At 47.6% G+C, this 14,824-nt stretch overlaps 1 protein-coding gene across 1 annotated transcript; it reads right to left on the minus strand.

Annotated features, from left to right (window-relative positions):
- Positions 1–3,456: 3,456 nt before the first annotated feature.
- LOC100764017 (sialic acid-binding Ig-like lectin 12) lies at positions 3,457–14,599 on the minus strand. Its single transcript, XM_027420851.2, has 7 exons — positions 14,135–14,599; positions 13,670–13,939; positions 13,436–13,483; positions 11,997–12,254; positions 10,936–11,029; positions 10,517–10,598; positions 3,457–3,642 (listed from the first exon to the last, which is right to left on the minus strand). The coding sequence occupies exons 1-7, from the start codon at positions 14,547–14,549 to the stop codon at positions 3,457–3,459; spliced, it is 1,353 nt and encodes a 450-aa protein (XP_027276652.1). The 5' UTR covers positions 14,550–14,599.
- Between the last annotated feature and the right edge of the window lie 225 nt (positions 14,600–14,824).

Raw genomic sequence — 14,824 nt, forward strand, 5'->3', positions numbered from 1 at the left:
GCATTCTGGCTTCTCACCTTGTGACAAGCCCGAAAGCAAAGGAGCCAGGCTTCCAGTCCTCCTGCAATGGTCTCCCCTCCAGTAACCTGTGTTACTTTCACTAGGCCCTACCTCTTAAGGGTTTCACAATTCACAGTACCACAGGGACTAGACCTCTATCTAATATGTAGTCCTATAGTGAATGTTCTAGATCCAGTATTCAGCAGAAATTACAGTGATAAAGTTGGCACCACTAGTGATGATGGTGATGACGGTGACATGGGTATGGTGACAATACTTGAGAAAGCTGGCTGAGTATAAGCTAGTCTGTGGAAGCAGCAAGCAGCATCCTCCGTGACTTCTGCTGTCCGCTCTTGATTGTAAGTGAGTTTCTGAGTTGGATGTCAGATTGTGTGGATCAACAAGAAGGCCTACTTCAGGTTCTGGCCTTGATTCCTTCACTGATGGGCTGTCATCTGCAACTGTTCCCTGAAACAAACCCTCTCCTCCCTACGTTGTTTTGGGCTGGGTGTTTTATCACAGCTATAGAAGTGAAACTTGAAAGCTGGGTTAGGCTAATTATTTTTCTGACATTATTATAAATTAATATTAAAAAATATGGGTTCATCTCTTCCACAGGCATGTGTGTAGGGGAAGAGTTGGGCCCCTTTAATCTGTTTCTTTCCTAGGACTTTAGGAACATAAGATGTGACTTTTCCCCTCGTTTCTTCTCACAGAAGAAACCGGGCATAAGAGTCCATGGCAGACCTACAGGACAGCCCAGCCAGGCAAGGAGGTGAGGGAGACAGGGAGAATGAGTCTCCCCTGGGTACCAGCTGAACTGGGCCAGCACAGGGTGTCTCTGGAGGAATATTCTGGGGAGGGAACCATCCCGGTCTCGGTGAGGTGAAGAAACCAAGGCTTCCAGATGAATTGGAAGACTCTGTGTGGGACCTGGATGAGGGGTGATATCTCGGGCAGCCTGGCCATTAGCAGCACCGTCTGCCAATCAGAGCTGGCAAAGCTGAGACAAGGTCATGTGAGAGCTACAGGCTCTGATTCCAGAATCTCCCTCCTCTGGTGTTTCCAGCTCCACATCCTTTCCCTGACACCAGGGAATCTTGAAAAAGCCTCAAAGATGCTAGGTTCAGTGTTGCCACTGACAGAAATTAAGTGATTTTGAGCTCAGACAACAGGTGTCATTTGCTTAAATGGCTTCACACACACACAGGCTTAGGAAGCACACTGGCTGAGGGACTTCACAATGAGGAAGGCTGGCGTCTTCTAAGTTATAGATGAATAAGCACAGCCACATCTGATAGGGCACAGAGCCACAGAGATGACATCAGAGACAGAAAGAACTGATCAGGGGCTGGAGGAAGAGTGCATATTGCTCTTGCAGAGGACCTGAGTTGGGTTCCAACGACCTGTGTTGGGCAGCTCACTGTCACCTGTAACTCCAGCTGCAAGAAATCTGTCACCCTCTTTTGAACTCAACAGGAATGGCACTTCTCTCTCTCTCTCTCTCTCTCTCTCTCTCTCTCTCTCTCTCACACACACACACACACACACACACACACACTTGAAAATATAGATAAATATTTAAGAAAGCATGTGGCATATAGCTGTGATACCAGGATTCAGCAGCTGGAAGCAGGAGGCTCAGGAGTTCAAGGTCATCCTCAGCTATATAACAAGTTCTAGGCCAGCATGGGATACATGTGACCCGGTCTGTCTTAGTCAGTGTTCTATTTCTGTGAAGAGACACAATGGCCATGATAACTCTTATAAAAGATGACATTTAATTGGGGTTTGCTTACAGTTCAGAGGTGTAGTCCATTATCATCATGACGGGAAGCATGGTGGCAGGTAGGCAGACATGATGCTGGAGGAGGAGCTGAGAGCTCTATGTCTGGATTGGCAGGCATCAGGAGGAGAGAGTGACATTAGGCCTGGGTTGAGCTTCTGAAACCTCAAAGCCTACACCCCGTGACACCCTCCAAAAAGGCCACGCCTACTCCAACAAGGCTTCACTTCCAATAATGCCATTTCCTGGGTCTATAGGGCCATTTTCATTCAAACTATCATACTGTCTCAAAAAATCAAATAAAAAGTATAGATTAATCAGCAATGATACATGTAATATGTACAGGACAAATACAGGTTCAGTACGGCTTTATGTTAACATGAAAGTGAAAAAATTTGCCAAAAATATTAAGTATCACCACTGTTCCCTCTTATGTTAGTTTCTTTCTTCATGCTTTGTATTCTAAAGTGCTTTTCATTCACAAAAGACATGCACTGGCTTTAAAAATCAGGAAATGGAAGCCAAGTTAAGACACCTTGGATAGCTCCTCAGCATCCACAGTGCTCTGTCTGACTTTCTCTGAGATGTATTCATCAGTGCATCCCAAATAGCAAGGCAGAGTTGAGCAGCATCTCTGTCAAATTGTCTATCTATCTATTCATCTATCTATTCATCTATCTATCTATCTATCTATCTATCTATCCAGTTTGGGTTTGAATGTATGTGGTCCACACAGGCAATATTTTCTAAAGCCAGAGTCTTTAAGACATGTGTCCCAACCTGTAGAAGCAGGTGTTGGGTATGGACCTGGAAGAGGGATATCTATTTCTGGTTCTGGCCTAAGCCCACTGTTTGCTGATCCACCAAGATATGTGGAGCTCCCACCACATGGACCCACTGTCTTAAGCACCTCGTTGCCTTCCTCACCATGAAAGACAAAAACCATAATAAGAAAGAAGGATCATAATAAGCCCCTCCACCCTTCATGTTTCTGTCAGTGTACTGCCAACAAAGATAAGAAAAATAACTAATACATACAACATGAAACTAGAAAGGGTAGGGAAACTGTTTGGGTAGGGAAAGGGGACTAGCAACTAACAGAAGACAGACAGGAGAAAGTAACAGGGATGAACAATGCCAAAGTACATGATACTCTTGGGAGAAAATACTGTCTCAAAACGTATCACAGTGTAAACAATACATGCTAATTTTTAAATAAAAGTTAAATCTAAAAACCAATCTCAGGACTGGAGAGATGGCTCATTGGTTAACAACACTGGCTACTCTAACAGAGGACTTGGGTTCAATTCCTAGTGCCCATGTGGCAGCTTGCAACCCTCTACAACTCCAATTCATGGGATCTGATGACCTCTGCAGGCACCAGGCATGTAAATGGTGCACAGATACACAAGCACACAAAACACCCACATGCATACAATTAAAAGAAAGTCAAGCTTATGGTTTCCTGGGCGCAATAGTGGTTGCCAGAGCCTGAGGATTGGGTGGACAGGGAGTGCAGGGCATGAGCATTAGAAGAACTCCAGCGTGATGAGAGAAATAGCTCTGAAGTCCCTTGCAGGGCATTGGGCCAGTGGACTCATTCCTTCTCCAGAGCCAGTCGGGATCTGTGGCAGCTGCGCTGCCTCCAGCCATGGTCACGGACATGCAGGTCACTTGTGGAACTTTATCTCCGAGTACTCAGTGGCGACCTGTGTACCCTGTGGATTCCTGGGCTGCATCTCATGAAAGCTGAGGGATGCATAATGTGCCTCTTCCTCTGTAGATGAGGGGGCTGCCTCGGCTGTGGGAGGCAGGAGTTCAGAGCTGCCATCTGCCTGGGGTTTAACCAGGGGACTCTGTATAAAGAGAGGAAGAGAGAGAGAGTCTGGGTAAGGACAGCAGGGACCCTTGAGACCCCTCACCCACTATCACACACACATTTAAAATTGTAAATTGTATGTATGTTGTGTAGGGGTATATGCACACATGGTGCAATGCCCATGGAGTCCAGAAGGGGGCCTGTGACTCCCTAGAGCTGGAGTTAAAGGAGGCTGTGAGCTGCCAGATGGGTGCTGGGAACTGAACTTATGTCTTCTGCTAAAGCAACACTCTGAACCACCGAGCCAGTTCTCCAGCCTCCCGTGTGCATTTTTGTTGAAATCCTTTATTCCTACTTCCTCCAAACATTTAATACTTAACCAGCACGGTACTATTTTTGTCTCTATTTTATAGGTCTGAAGCTGAGATGGAAATAGGCAAGCAACTTGTCCAGACTCCCCAGCAAAGCTGGTGCACAGCTGCCAACCTAGACTCAGGAGGCAGAGCAGGAGACTCACATTCAAGACCGACCTGAACTATCATAATAGGCCATAAAGAGAAACCCAAACCAAAATCCCAGTCAAAACCATGATCCAACAGCACCGCTGGTGTAGTAGTATCATGCAACATTCCTATTCTTAGCCGGGCGGTGGTGGCGCACGCCTTTAATCCCAGCACTCGGGAGGCAGAGGCAGGCAGATCTCTGTGAGTTCCAGCTAGTTCCAGGCAGCCTCCAAAGCCACAGAGAAACCCTGTCTCAAACAACAACAACAACAAAAACCATAATCCAGTGCTTCTGACCCCGAAGCCTAGTATTGTACTAGGAACCCTTGTGTGAGATTCACAGATGGTGGTTGGATACTTCAAGGTGGAAAGGACGTGCTAGACATAGGACCATGGCCTATGCTTTTTTTTCTTGATATGTGTATGTTCCCTCTGTGTGTGGTGTGGATATATGTGTGAATACAGAGGCAGGAAGTCTGTATCATGTGTCTTCCTTTATGGCACTCTGCCTTATTTTTAAGACAGAATCTCTCACTAAAACTGAAGCTCATCATTTTAGCCAGGTCCAGTTGTCTCTACCCCCCCCCCCAAACACTATGGTTGTAGGTCTGTGCCACTGTGCCTGGTTCTACATGGGTGCTGGTGATCCAAACTCAAGCTCATTACCAAGCACTGAGTCATCTCCTCAGCCTCAGCCTCCTGCACTTCATTCATTAACTGAGGATGGCATGGCAGGGTCTATTCGAACTCTCAGCAGGGTGCTTCTGTAATCCCTGTCCTTGGAAGGCCCATGGCAGAGGGACTCCTGTGAGGCCAGTCTGAACCACACCATGGTTACTGGCTCTGACAGGAGTATATAGCAAGACACATCTCACAACAAAGCAAGTGAGTGATATGGGCAGGGAAGGGTCAGTGACAGAGGTGCAGTGTCTTGATTCAGGCATGGTGCCCACCTTCCAGAAGCTCACAGTGTAGTACCATAGGGTAAGAACAGTCAGTCAAAGATTTTATACCTGATGGGAAGAATAATGTCCCTTAAGAAGCTCAGACCCAGAACACCTAGACCCTGTAAACGTGTATCTAGGAGGAACTTCACGGTGGTGCTGAGCTAAAAAGCCAGATCAAATGGAAGCTGTGTGAACATGCACTCAAACATACACCAGGCTGAAAGAAAGTAGACACAACGCTTTTAATGCATACAACCCAAGGGATATCCAAGTTTAACCCTGCCCACATTTCCTGCTGTGAAAAGTAGTTTGTGTGTGTGTGTCTGTGTGTGTGTGTGTGTGTGTGTGTGTGTGTATCTGTGTGTCTGTGTGCAAGTAATTGTGGTACCCGTGGAGGCCAAAAGAGTGTATTGGATCCCGTGGAGCTATGGTTACAGGCAGATATGAGCTGCCTGATGTGCATGCTGAAACTGAGCTCGAGTCTTCTGCAGGAGCAGAGAGCACCTTTAAACTGCCAGCTATCTCTCCAGCTCACTTGCCTACCTTTGAATGAACCTTGCCAGTAACAGTTGCCTAGAGTAGGGCAATATCATCGAACACAAAGTCTATTTTATAAAAAAGTGTTGTTTGCTTGGGCATGTATTGAATAGTCACATAAAAAAGAAAAAAGCCGGACAATGGTGGTGCACACCTTTAATCCCAGCACTTGGGAGGCAAAGGCAGGCGGATCTCTGTGAGAGCTACAAAGCAAGTTACAGGTCAGCCAGGACTGTTACACAGAGAAACCCTGTCTTGTAAAGAAAAAAGGAAAAATAAAACAAAAGCCACGGGCCACACACCTCATGGCCTTGGGGCCATGGACTGGGGGCTGTGGCCCCTGACTACTGCCCACAATCACAGGAGAGTATTGCTGCTGGTACCAGTAAATAATCAAAACTCAAACTTTGAAGAATGGTTTCTACAGAATGGGCTTTGCCTTGATGTGATGTTAAAGCTAAAAACTTCTAAGCTGGGCTGGCAAGATGGCTCAGGGGGTAAAGGTGCTTGCTGCTAAGCCTGATGACCTGAGTTCACTCCCTGGCACCCATATGGTGGAAGGAGAGAACCAACTCCTGAAAGTTCTCTTCTGACTGCCACTTGCACACCCTGGCTTGCAGACACACACACACACACACACACACACACACACACACACACACACACACACAAAATACATAAACAAATGAATAAATAAATGTAATAAAATTCTTAAAAAGAAAACATAAATCTAAAATTTCATAAGTGGAAACATTGTGAGCCTGGAGATTTTTACCTGAACCCTCAACCCTGTCAATCAGTAAAACAGTACACACAGAGTTGGAGAAATGGCTCAGAGGTTAAGAGAACACACTGCTCTGCCAGAGGACCAGAGTTCAGTTCCCAGTCCCCATGGTACCTGTAACTCCAGCTCCAGCGGAACTGACTCCCTCTCCTGTCCTCCATGGGTACTGCACTCAAGTGTGTGTACCCAACATGAAATTAAACAGTAATAGTAATAAGAAAGGAAGGAGGGAGGGAGGGGAGGAGGGAAGAAGAAAGGAAAAATATTTGTTCTTTTGTAAATCGTTTTGCTTTGGTTTTTCAAAACAGGGTTTCTCTGTGTAGCAGTCCTAGTTGTCCTAGAACTTGATTTGTAGACCAGGCTGACCTTGAACTAATAGAGATCCTCCTGACTCTGCCTCCCAAGTGCTAGAATTAAAGGCGTGCACCACCACCTCCCAGCGTTGTAACTAGTTTGTTGTTGTTGTTTGTTTGTTTGTTTGTTTGTTTTTGTTTTGTGTTTTTAGTTCTCTGTTTTATCCCAGACTGTTTCCTGTAGTCTCTTCACCCTCAGAGACTGGCATCTCTCTCCTCCTGCCTGCTCAAGGCAAACATCTGTGTCAGCTTCCAACCTCTTTCCCTCGGCATCCTCTATCTTCTGTTACTCAAACCCCACCCTCAGCCCACAGTTACTCCCTTCATTTCTGCTTCATGTGCTACCCAGCAGCCAGTCCAGATTCCCTCCACATCATCTCCAGCCTCGTTCCTAACGCCTCTGCCTCTGTGTTTCCCTTGCTAAAGTGTTTTCCTGCCTGTTGCATCCAGAGGTGGCCACGGAAGTTAGTAAGATTGTTGATTCTAGAAATTAGTTACATTGTTCCTTCTCCATGGATGTTGCAGCTAGATTGTTCCTTCTTGTACTCACTAGTAGTGGTTTGTTTGCCCAGAAATGATTTACACACTCAACTTCTCCAAAGTAACTTCCTGTCAAGGCCCATGCTTCCCTTGTCTCTTTACACAGCTCTCATGGCTACCTTTCCACTAGCTGGCTGCCTCTTGTTTCTGAGAATTGGTGCCTGCTCCTTCCTCTGCCTGAAATAATCAAATGGAAGAATCCAGTCTCCCTCATCACTAACCAAAACCACATTCAACCTACAGAAAATATTTAGAAACCATGCATCAAGCGAGGGGTTAAGAGTCAGAGCAGATAAAGAATATCTATCATTCCTCAATGACAAACAACTCAACCAGAAAAATAGGCAAAGACCTGGAATGGACATTTCTCCAGAAAGATATGCATAAAAGAGATATTCACTATTATTATTAGAAAACGCACATTTAAACCACAAGGAAGTAACACCTCACATTCATTAGGATATCCACTATTAAGATAATACAAAAAGAAAACAATATAGCCAGCGTTTATGAACACATGGAGAAATGGGATCCCTTGTGTAGTGCTGGTGAAAATGTAAAATGTATTGTACTGAAAATACAGTCTCGGTCTTTCACATTTGTGAATGTGCACATCACAACAGTAAACAGGTAGCAGAAATTCAGAAGTTGGTTAAAGAAACAGTGTTACATACACATATACTGGAATATTACCAACCTTCTAGAAAGTCAAGTAAACTTGTAATGTGCTACAATATGATGGAGCCTGAGGACATGTGTGAAATGAAGAAAACCAGTCACAAAAAGACAAATGCAGATACCACATGGGAGGTATGTGAAGAAGTCAAATTCTCTCTCTCTCTCTCTCTCTCTCTCTCTCTCTCTCTCTCTCACACACACACACACACAGAGAGAGAGAGAGAGAGAGAGAGAGAGAGAGAGAGAGAGGTGGTAGATGCCAGGGGCTTGGGAAGGGAAGCATGAGGAGGCAGTGGGAGATGTTGCTCAATACATAGTCTTAGTTTTTCAGGATGAAAAAGTCCTAGGCATCTGTTAAACAACTGTATGTGTGAAAAGGACAACGAAGGTGGATTTTATGTTACAAGGAGTTACTAAATGATAGACAGACAGATGATAGATGGACAGATAGACAGATAGATGACAGATAAATAAATAGATGATGATAGATAGTAAAGCAATTAACCACAAAGCCTATCTTCCCAGCAATAAATGTCTCCATCTTTTACATCATATTCATATAATGGTCTTTGTTGCTTGAGTGGTTTGATAACCACCTGTCTAGAATAAAACATGACCAAGCCCAAGGTTCTCTAAGGCTCTTCAGAGGTGGGTCTCTGGTACCCAGTCCACTGGCTTCTGTAAGTACTCAATATCCCACAAGCAGATGAAAGAGTGGGGCCCGCAGCAACAGCTCAGAGATAAAGTGCTGCTGAGTAAACATGAGGGCCATAGTTTGGATCCCCAGAAATGACACAAATGCCAAGTAGGTGTGGTGGCCCACCTGTAATTATAACTTTAGGAGGCAGAGGCTCCCTACAGCAAGCTGGCTAGCACCCTAACCGTATCAGCAATCACTGGGTTTGGCTGAGTGGCATTGCCTCAATGACATGTTGAAGAGCCAATGAGGATGATTCCTAACGTCAACCTCAAGCCTCCTCTTGTATGTGTATCCATATGCATGCACACTCCTACACACACACACACACACACACACACACACACACACACACACACACACCTCAATGACTGATACTTCAGCACCATCTTAAAATTAGCATCTTAAAATTTGCATATGAGGCAAGCTTCCCATCTCACCATGTGAGCCTGAGGAGTTTGGGCTTTTATGTTCTAAATCAGCCCTTGAGTCAAATCCAGCCCACTGTTCATTTTTACAAATAAAGCTTTATTGGCACACAGCCATGCTCATCACTTACATATGGCTTATGGTGTTTTTCATGTTACAGCAGCAAAGCTGAGCAGCAACAGAGTCAGCCCATCCTTCGTAAGAACTTTGGGAGATGTTACTATATTCGGTGGTGCAGTGGCATGTTACCTTGCCAGTGAACTTGTAGTGGTGGCCACACCTTTTGGGCATGGTTTCAGGTGCTGATGTGACCAATTACAAGGTAGAGGAGGGGCTGGCTCTCCCTCTCTTGGGTTGCAGAGAGCATCGGAAGAGCAGAGACTGCATCTTCTGAAGCAGGAAGACTGCAGTGGTTCTTTACTCTATCTGTGTAAGTCCTTCCCTAATAAACACCTATTTATCATTTGTCTTGGGTCTGGCGAACTCATTTAAACCCCGCTTTCACAGTGGGGTCAGGGAGCAGATATTCAAATGCAGAGATAGTGGGTAAAGCTAATAACTTGTTCATGGTAGCAGGCAAAGGAGGCCAAGGGCCAGGGAAGAGAGAGGAGGAAGAGGAAAAGAGACACACCGAGACCAAGAGACAGAGAAAGACACTGAGAGACACAGAGAGAGAAGGGAAGAGGAGGAGAGAGAGGGGGGAGATAGAAGCAGGAGAGGGAGAAAAGGAGATGAGAAGAGGAAGAGGGACCCAGAGAGACACAGAGAGACAGAAAAAGAAACAGATGGAAGGAGGGGGAAGAAAGGGAAAGAGGGAAAGGGGGAGAGACCCAGAGAAAGTCTTAAGAGACAGGGGGATATGGGAGAGGGAGGATAAAGGAAGGAAAGGGGAAGATAGAGAAAAACAGAGACAGAGGGATAAAGAGAGGCAAAGGGAGGGGCAGAAACAGAAGAAGAGGAAGAGAGAGGGAGAAAGAGAGGGAGTGACAGACAGACAGACAGGCACACACTCCCAACTCTCTCTCTCTCTCTTCTCTCTCTCTCTCTCTCTCTCTCTCTCTCTCACACACACACACACACACACACAGAGAGAGAGAGAGAGAGAGAGAGAGAGAGAGAGAGAGACATCATGGCAGGATCCAAAAGGCAGAGAGGGTCCTGCAGCTTGGTGTCTTGACAAGAAGACTGGATGAGAACTCATGAACTTGAGGTAGAACAGAAGAAAAGAAAAAAAATAAGCATAGTCTCATTCCTGCCCAGCCAGAGAGCAAGTAGCATGGAGGACACTGTCTGCAATTGTCAAGTCGGGGAATGGACTAGAGAGATCTACATGTAGGACATCCAACTTAGACCACACTAAGCAAAACAATCTGAGCTTCATCTCAGTGGCGGGGTCCAGGCAGGAGGATGCTGGGTTTGAACACATGCACTCTGGTCACTCACCTGAGAAACTGAGCCCTTGAGAGCATTTGAATCTGGAGCTCCAATAGCTGGCCTGGCTGGTTTCCTCCTATAGGATCTTAGCCTGTGTGCAAGGACACCAGGAGGCCTCTCAGTGTGGGCAGGTGGAGGTAGGACTGACATCCCTCCCACTTGCAATTAAGCCTCTGAAGGGTGGTCAAGGCTGGTGGTCCTATCCCAGAGGCTCCTGTGTTGAAAGGTGGCTCTCACCATCTGGGACAGTGGGGCCTGAGGGTTGCAACACTCGAGTCCCACACGGTGACCATATGCCTAAACAACTCTTCCCTGACTTCAGGCACCCCACCTACCCAGGTCCCTCCTCCAGGCCTGGGCTCAGGGTCCGGTACTAGTCTTGTCCCTCATCACCCAAGGTTCTCATCCCCACCGACACTGGTACTCACGCCATGACAACGATGCAGCAAAACAGGAGGAGGAAGACTGTGGTGCCTGAACCCACAAAGGCCCCCATAGTCATTTCAGATAAAGTTGTGCTGCCTGCAGATAGAGAACACTAAGAAAACTCCCCTCCTCTCCTATCTACCCCAGCCCCTGCAGGAAGCTGGACCTCCTACCTTTCTCACCCCTGGCTCAGGTAACCAGAACAGGGACCTGAGTGGAAGGGACAGATGGAAGGACCAGAGATATCAGAGGGGATGTTAAAAAGCTAGACTTTGTTTAGTTTGGTGTCTTATTCAGCATGGGATAAATTTTGCATTTTTAATGGGATCATTAAATGTATCTCAGTATGTGTTAGGGCCCGGGTTCCAACCCCAGATTTACAAACAGGCAAAGGAATATTTCATCACAGCCAGATGTAATAAAGAATGCCTATCATTTCTCTGTCTCTGAGGCTGAGGCAAGAGGATCTCAAGGGGTGTTTGGGATATAGACTGAGTTCAGTGACTGCCTGGACAACTTGGTGAAACCCTATCTCAAAATAAAAATTAAAAAGAGGCCTGGGGATATAGGTCAGCTGTTGAATATCTGCCTAGAATCTCCCAGTGAGTGGCTGGCAGTGTGGCTCAATGGTAGAGTCCTGCCTAGAATCCTCCAGTAAGGGGCTGAGGCATGGACCACCACACAGGCTTGACTACTGAGTTGTTGTCCATTTGTTTTTATGCTGTTTTGTTTGGTTCACTTTTCTCTTGAATTTTATGCTCTTAGCAAATTCCCCTTCCTCCTGGCCTGCAGAAGCAAGGACCTTGTGTGCAGAGCTCTCCCATCTAAGTACAAGTCTTTCTCCTTGGGATTTGCTGCTTCCTGGGAGGACCCCCTCCGCATCCTACATGCCCTCCTTGTGACAGGAATAAGATGGTGAGACTCTGGGTATTTACAGGCCTCACAGCTCAGCACAACCTGGAGCCACACTCCCTTGTGACGCTACGAGGACTAATGGGAACACTGCAAGGGTGGGCCAGGTGTTGACCTCCTGCTGCCTGCCTCTGGCCCACAGGTCACTCACTCTGTGGATACAGGCTCAGGGAAATGTGTTGGGAGCCCAGGGCATGCTGAGCTTGGCAGGTGTACATTCCTTCATGCTTAAGATGCACCGGAAACAGCTCCAGGAGCCCAGGTTCCAACAGCTTCGAGGGGCACAGACTCAGGTTACCCCAGGTCCAACTTAGGTTCGCAGGGGGATTGCTGTCAGTGCTACAGAAGAGGCGTAGAGACTGGCCCTCAGAGACCGGAAGAGATGAGCCATTCTTCAGGATTATGTATTCTGTATAGAAAGAGACAGAGCCAGTGTGACGAGAGATTAAGAGAAGGGGCACTGGAACCCAGAAAGGGGGACTGACAACAGATTGGGAGCAAAGGATAGGAAAACCCAGGCTTTTGACTATCACCACAGCAACAATCTAAACTTTTATTTCACTGTGAGCTACTTGACTGTAGGCCTTAAAATTAGAGAGAACATGTGATCCAGGCATATATTTGGAGTTGATGATGAGAGAGAGTCAGACAAACTGGGGGGATGAGAGAGAGAGAGAGAGAGAGAGAGAGAGAGAGAGAGAGAGAGAGTAGAAGGCAGTGTCTTGAGTAGCCCAGGCTAGTCTCAAACTCATGATGTAGCAAGAATTACTTTGAACATCTGATCCTCCTGCCTCCACCTCCCAAGTGCAGGTGGAGGAGAGGGGAGAATTGGAGGATGGGGGAGGGTGAGGTGCAGCTTTGGAAAGTCCCACTTTACCCAGCTTATGTGGTCCTGGGAATGGGAACCAGCCAGGGCTTTAGGAATGCTTCACAAGTTTTGTTGTTGTTGTTTTTCCTATCAATTGATCCGCATGCCCTGCACTTAATTTATTACTCAGAGACACACTTGTGGTCACAGATACAATACCTATTCACTGCCCATTGCTGGTGGCAGAAGGAACTCCCTGCCTTCGATGCCCATTGGCATTAGAAACCCAGTAATTGGATTCGTCTGTGCTGGCAACTGCAGCCATGGAGACCAAAGATAATCTCTGCTACTGATACCTTGTTCCTCTCAGAACCTCAGGGGGACAAGCCCAGGCTCAGCCAGCCTATGTGGACAGAACACTGGTCACTTACGGTTTGGAGACTGAGCTTCTGAGAATGGAGCACTGTGTTCTGAGTGCCTAGCCATGTCTCTTTGCACAAGAATCCAGAGCACAGCTATTGGGGACATGCATGCAGATCCATAAATGGGGAGAAGGTCCTGGACAGTGTGGTTCTGCTGTGTGCATGTCACCCTGCCTGTGGTGGTCAAGGGACATGTGCAGATCTGGGGGAGTGAGAGTGGATACTGACTGGTGCAAACACCTAGGGGCTTCAGAGGGGATAGTCCAGTGGTTCCTGGACAAGGAGCCTTCATGTCCAGGTAAGTCCAGTGTGAGGAAGAATAATTCCTGCCCGGAGCTGAAGAGGTGCGGTATCTCCTACCTGGGCCAGCTCTTTGATAGATGGTCACAGTCAGATTCCTTGGAGCATCTAAGAGAGAATGACACAGTGGACTCATCAACCCAACCCTCTGACCCCAGCAGCTGTCTAGGTGGGTATGGCAGGGGCTATCATCCTGACAAGCCTCCTTATCAGGATTTTAGAACCCAGTGTCAGGACCCTGAGCCCACCCTGGAGATCACTCTTAGAAAAAAGGGCAACCCAGCCCAGCCTCACATGACACATTGAGACGGATGGTCATTCCTGTGGTCACACCAGATCCAGGCAGGGTCACCTGGCAAGCGAGGTTGGTGCCATGGTCCCAGGGCTGGGGGATGACAGTCAGCACTGAGGAACCAGTGGTGTTGGTGCTCGAGAGTGACACAGAGGAACCAGTCCAGGAGAAGGTGGGGGACCCACAGGCCCAAGGCGCAGAGCAGGTCAGGTTGCTGGGACGGCCAGCCTCCAGGGTCTCCGGGATAAGCATGTGGGGGGTGTTGGTGAGAGCTGGTGAGGAGAGGGGAGAATTGGAGGATGGGGGAGGGTGAGGTGCAGCTTTGGAAAGTCCCAGCTCTGATCCAGCTCCTCCCCTGAGCCCTGATGCTCAGACCCAGATACTCTCAGGATGGAGTCCTATCCGAAGCTGCCCTGTGGCACCCATGACTTTCCCTGGTGGCTTCTCTGCAAGCAATGCCTGCTGACCTGTCACATTCAGAGTCATCGTGTTCCAAAGATAATTATACTTTGTTTTTCCTCTCTCCAGACGAAAGAAGTATGTCCCGGTGTCCTCCTTCCTGGTCTCTCTGATGTCCAGGGAGCAGTTGTTCTTCTGTGGGTCTCCGAGCAGGGAGAATCGGCCCAGGGTCTCCTTCAGTGCTGGCCGAAGTGGGTTATTTGTGGCCACTGGGGAATCATGTTCTCCATACCGGAACCAGTATCCATGAATCGGGTCTGAGTCAGTCCATTCCTCCCTGGCGTGGAACTCACAGGGTACAAAGATACACAGGCCCTCTTGCACCACCACCTCCCTTTGCACACTCAGGGTGAAACCCTGGTGGAGCTCAGGCCCACCCTCTACCCCCTTCACCCCCCAGAGCAGCAGCAGCAACAGAAGCATGCCAAGCTGAAGCTGCAGGGCCACCACAAGTCTGTCTCTCTAGGCTCTTCTCTGAGGAACTAAGAGCTGCAAGGCCTGGAGGAAGCCCCACCCGATGCAGGGGTGAGGCCAGGACAATGGCTGCCTTGGGAGGAGGAGCTTCAGACCCAGGCACTGTCAGAGCCCTTGAGCCTTGAAGACCAGCCACCCACCATCCAGATCTACTCCTGAGATCCCCCCCCCCAAAGGCAACTGCCTCTCCCAAATTCACCCATCTTTTCCCTCTGTGTGCTAAC

The sequence above is a fragment of the Cricetulus griseus genome, chromosome 6 (assembly GCF_003668045.3).
Source record: "Cricetulus griseus strain 17A/GY chromosome 6, alternate assembly CriGri-PICRH-1.0, whole genome shotgun sequence".
Taxonomy (NCBI): Eukaryota; Metazoa; Chordata; class Mammalia; order Rodentia; family Cricetidae; genus Cricetulus; species Cricetulus griseus.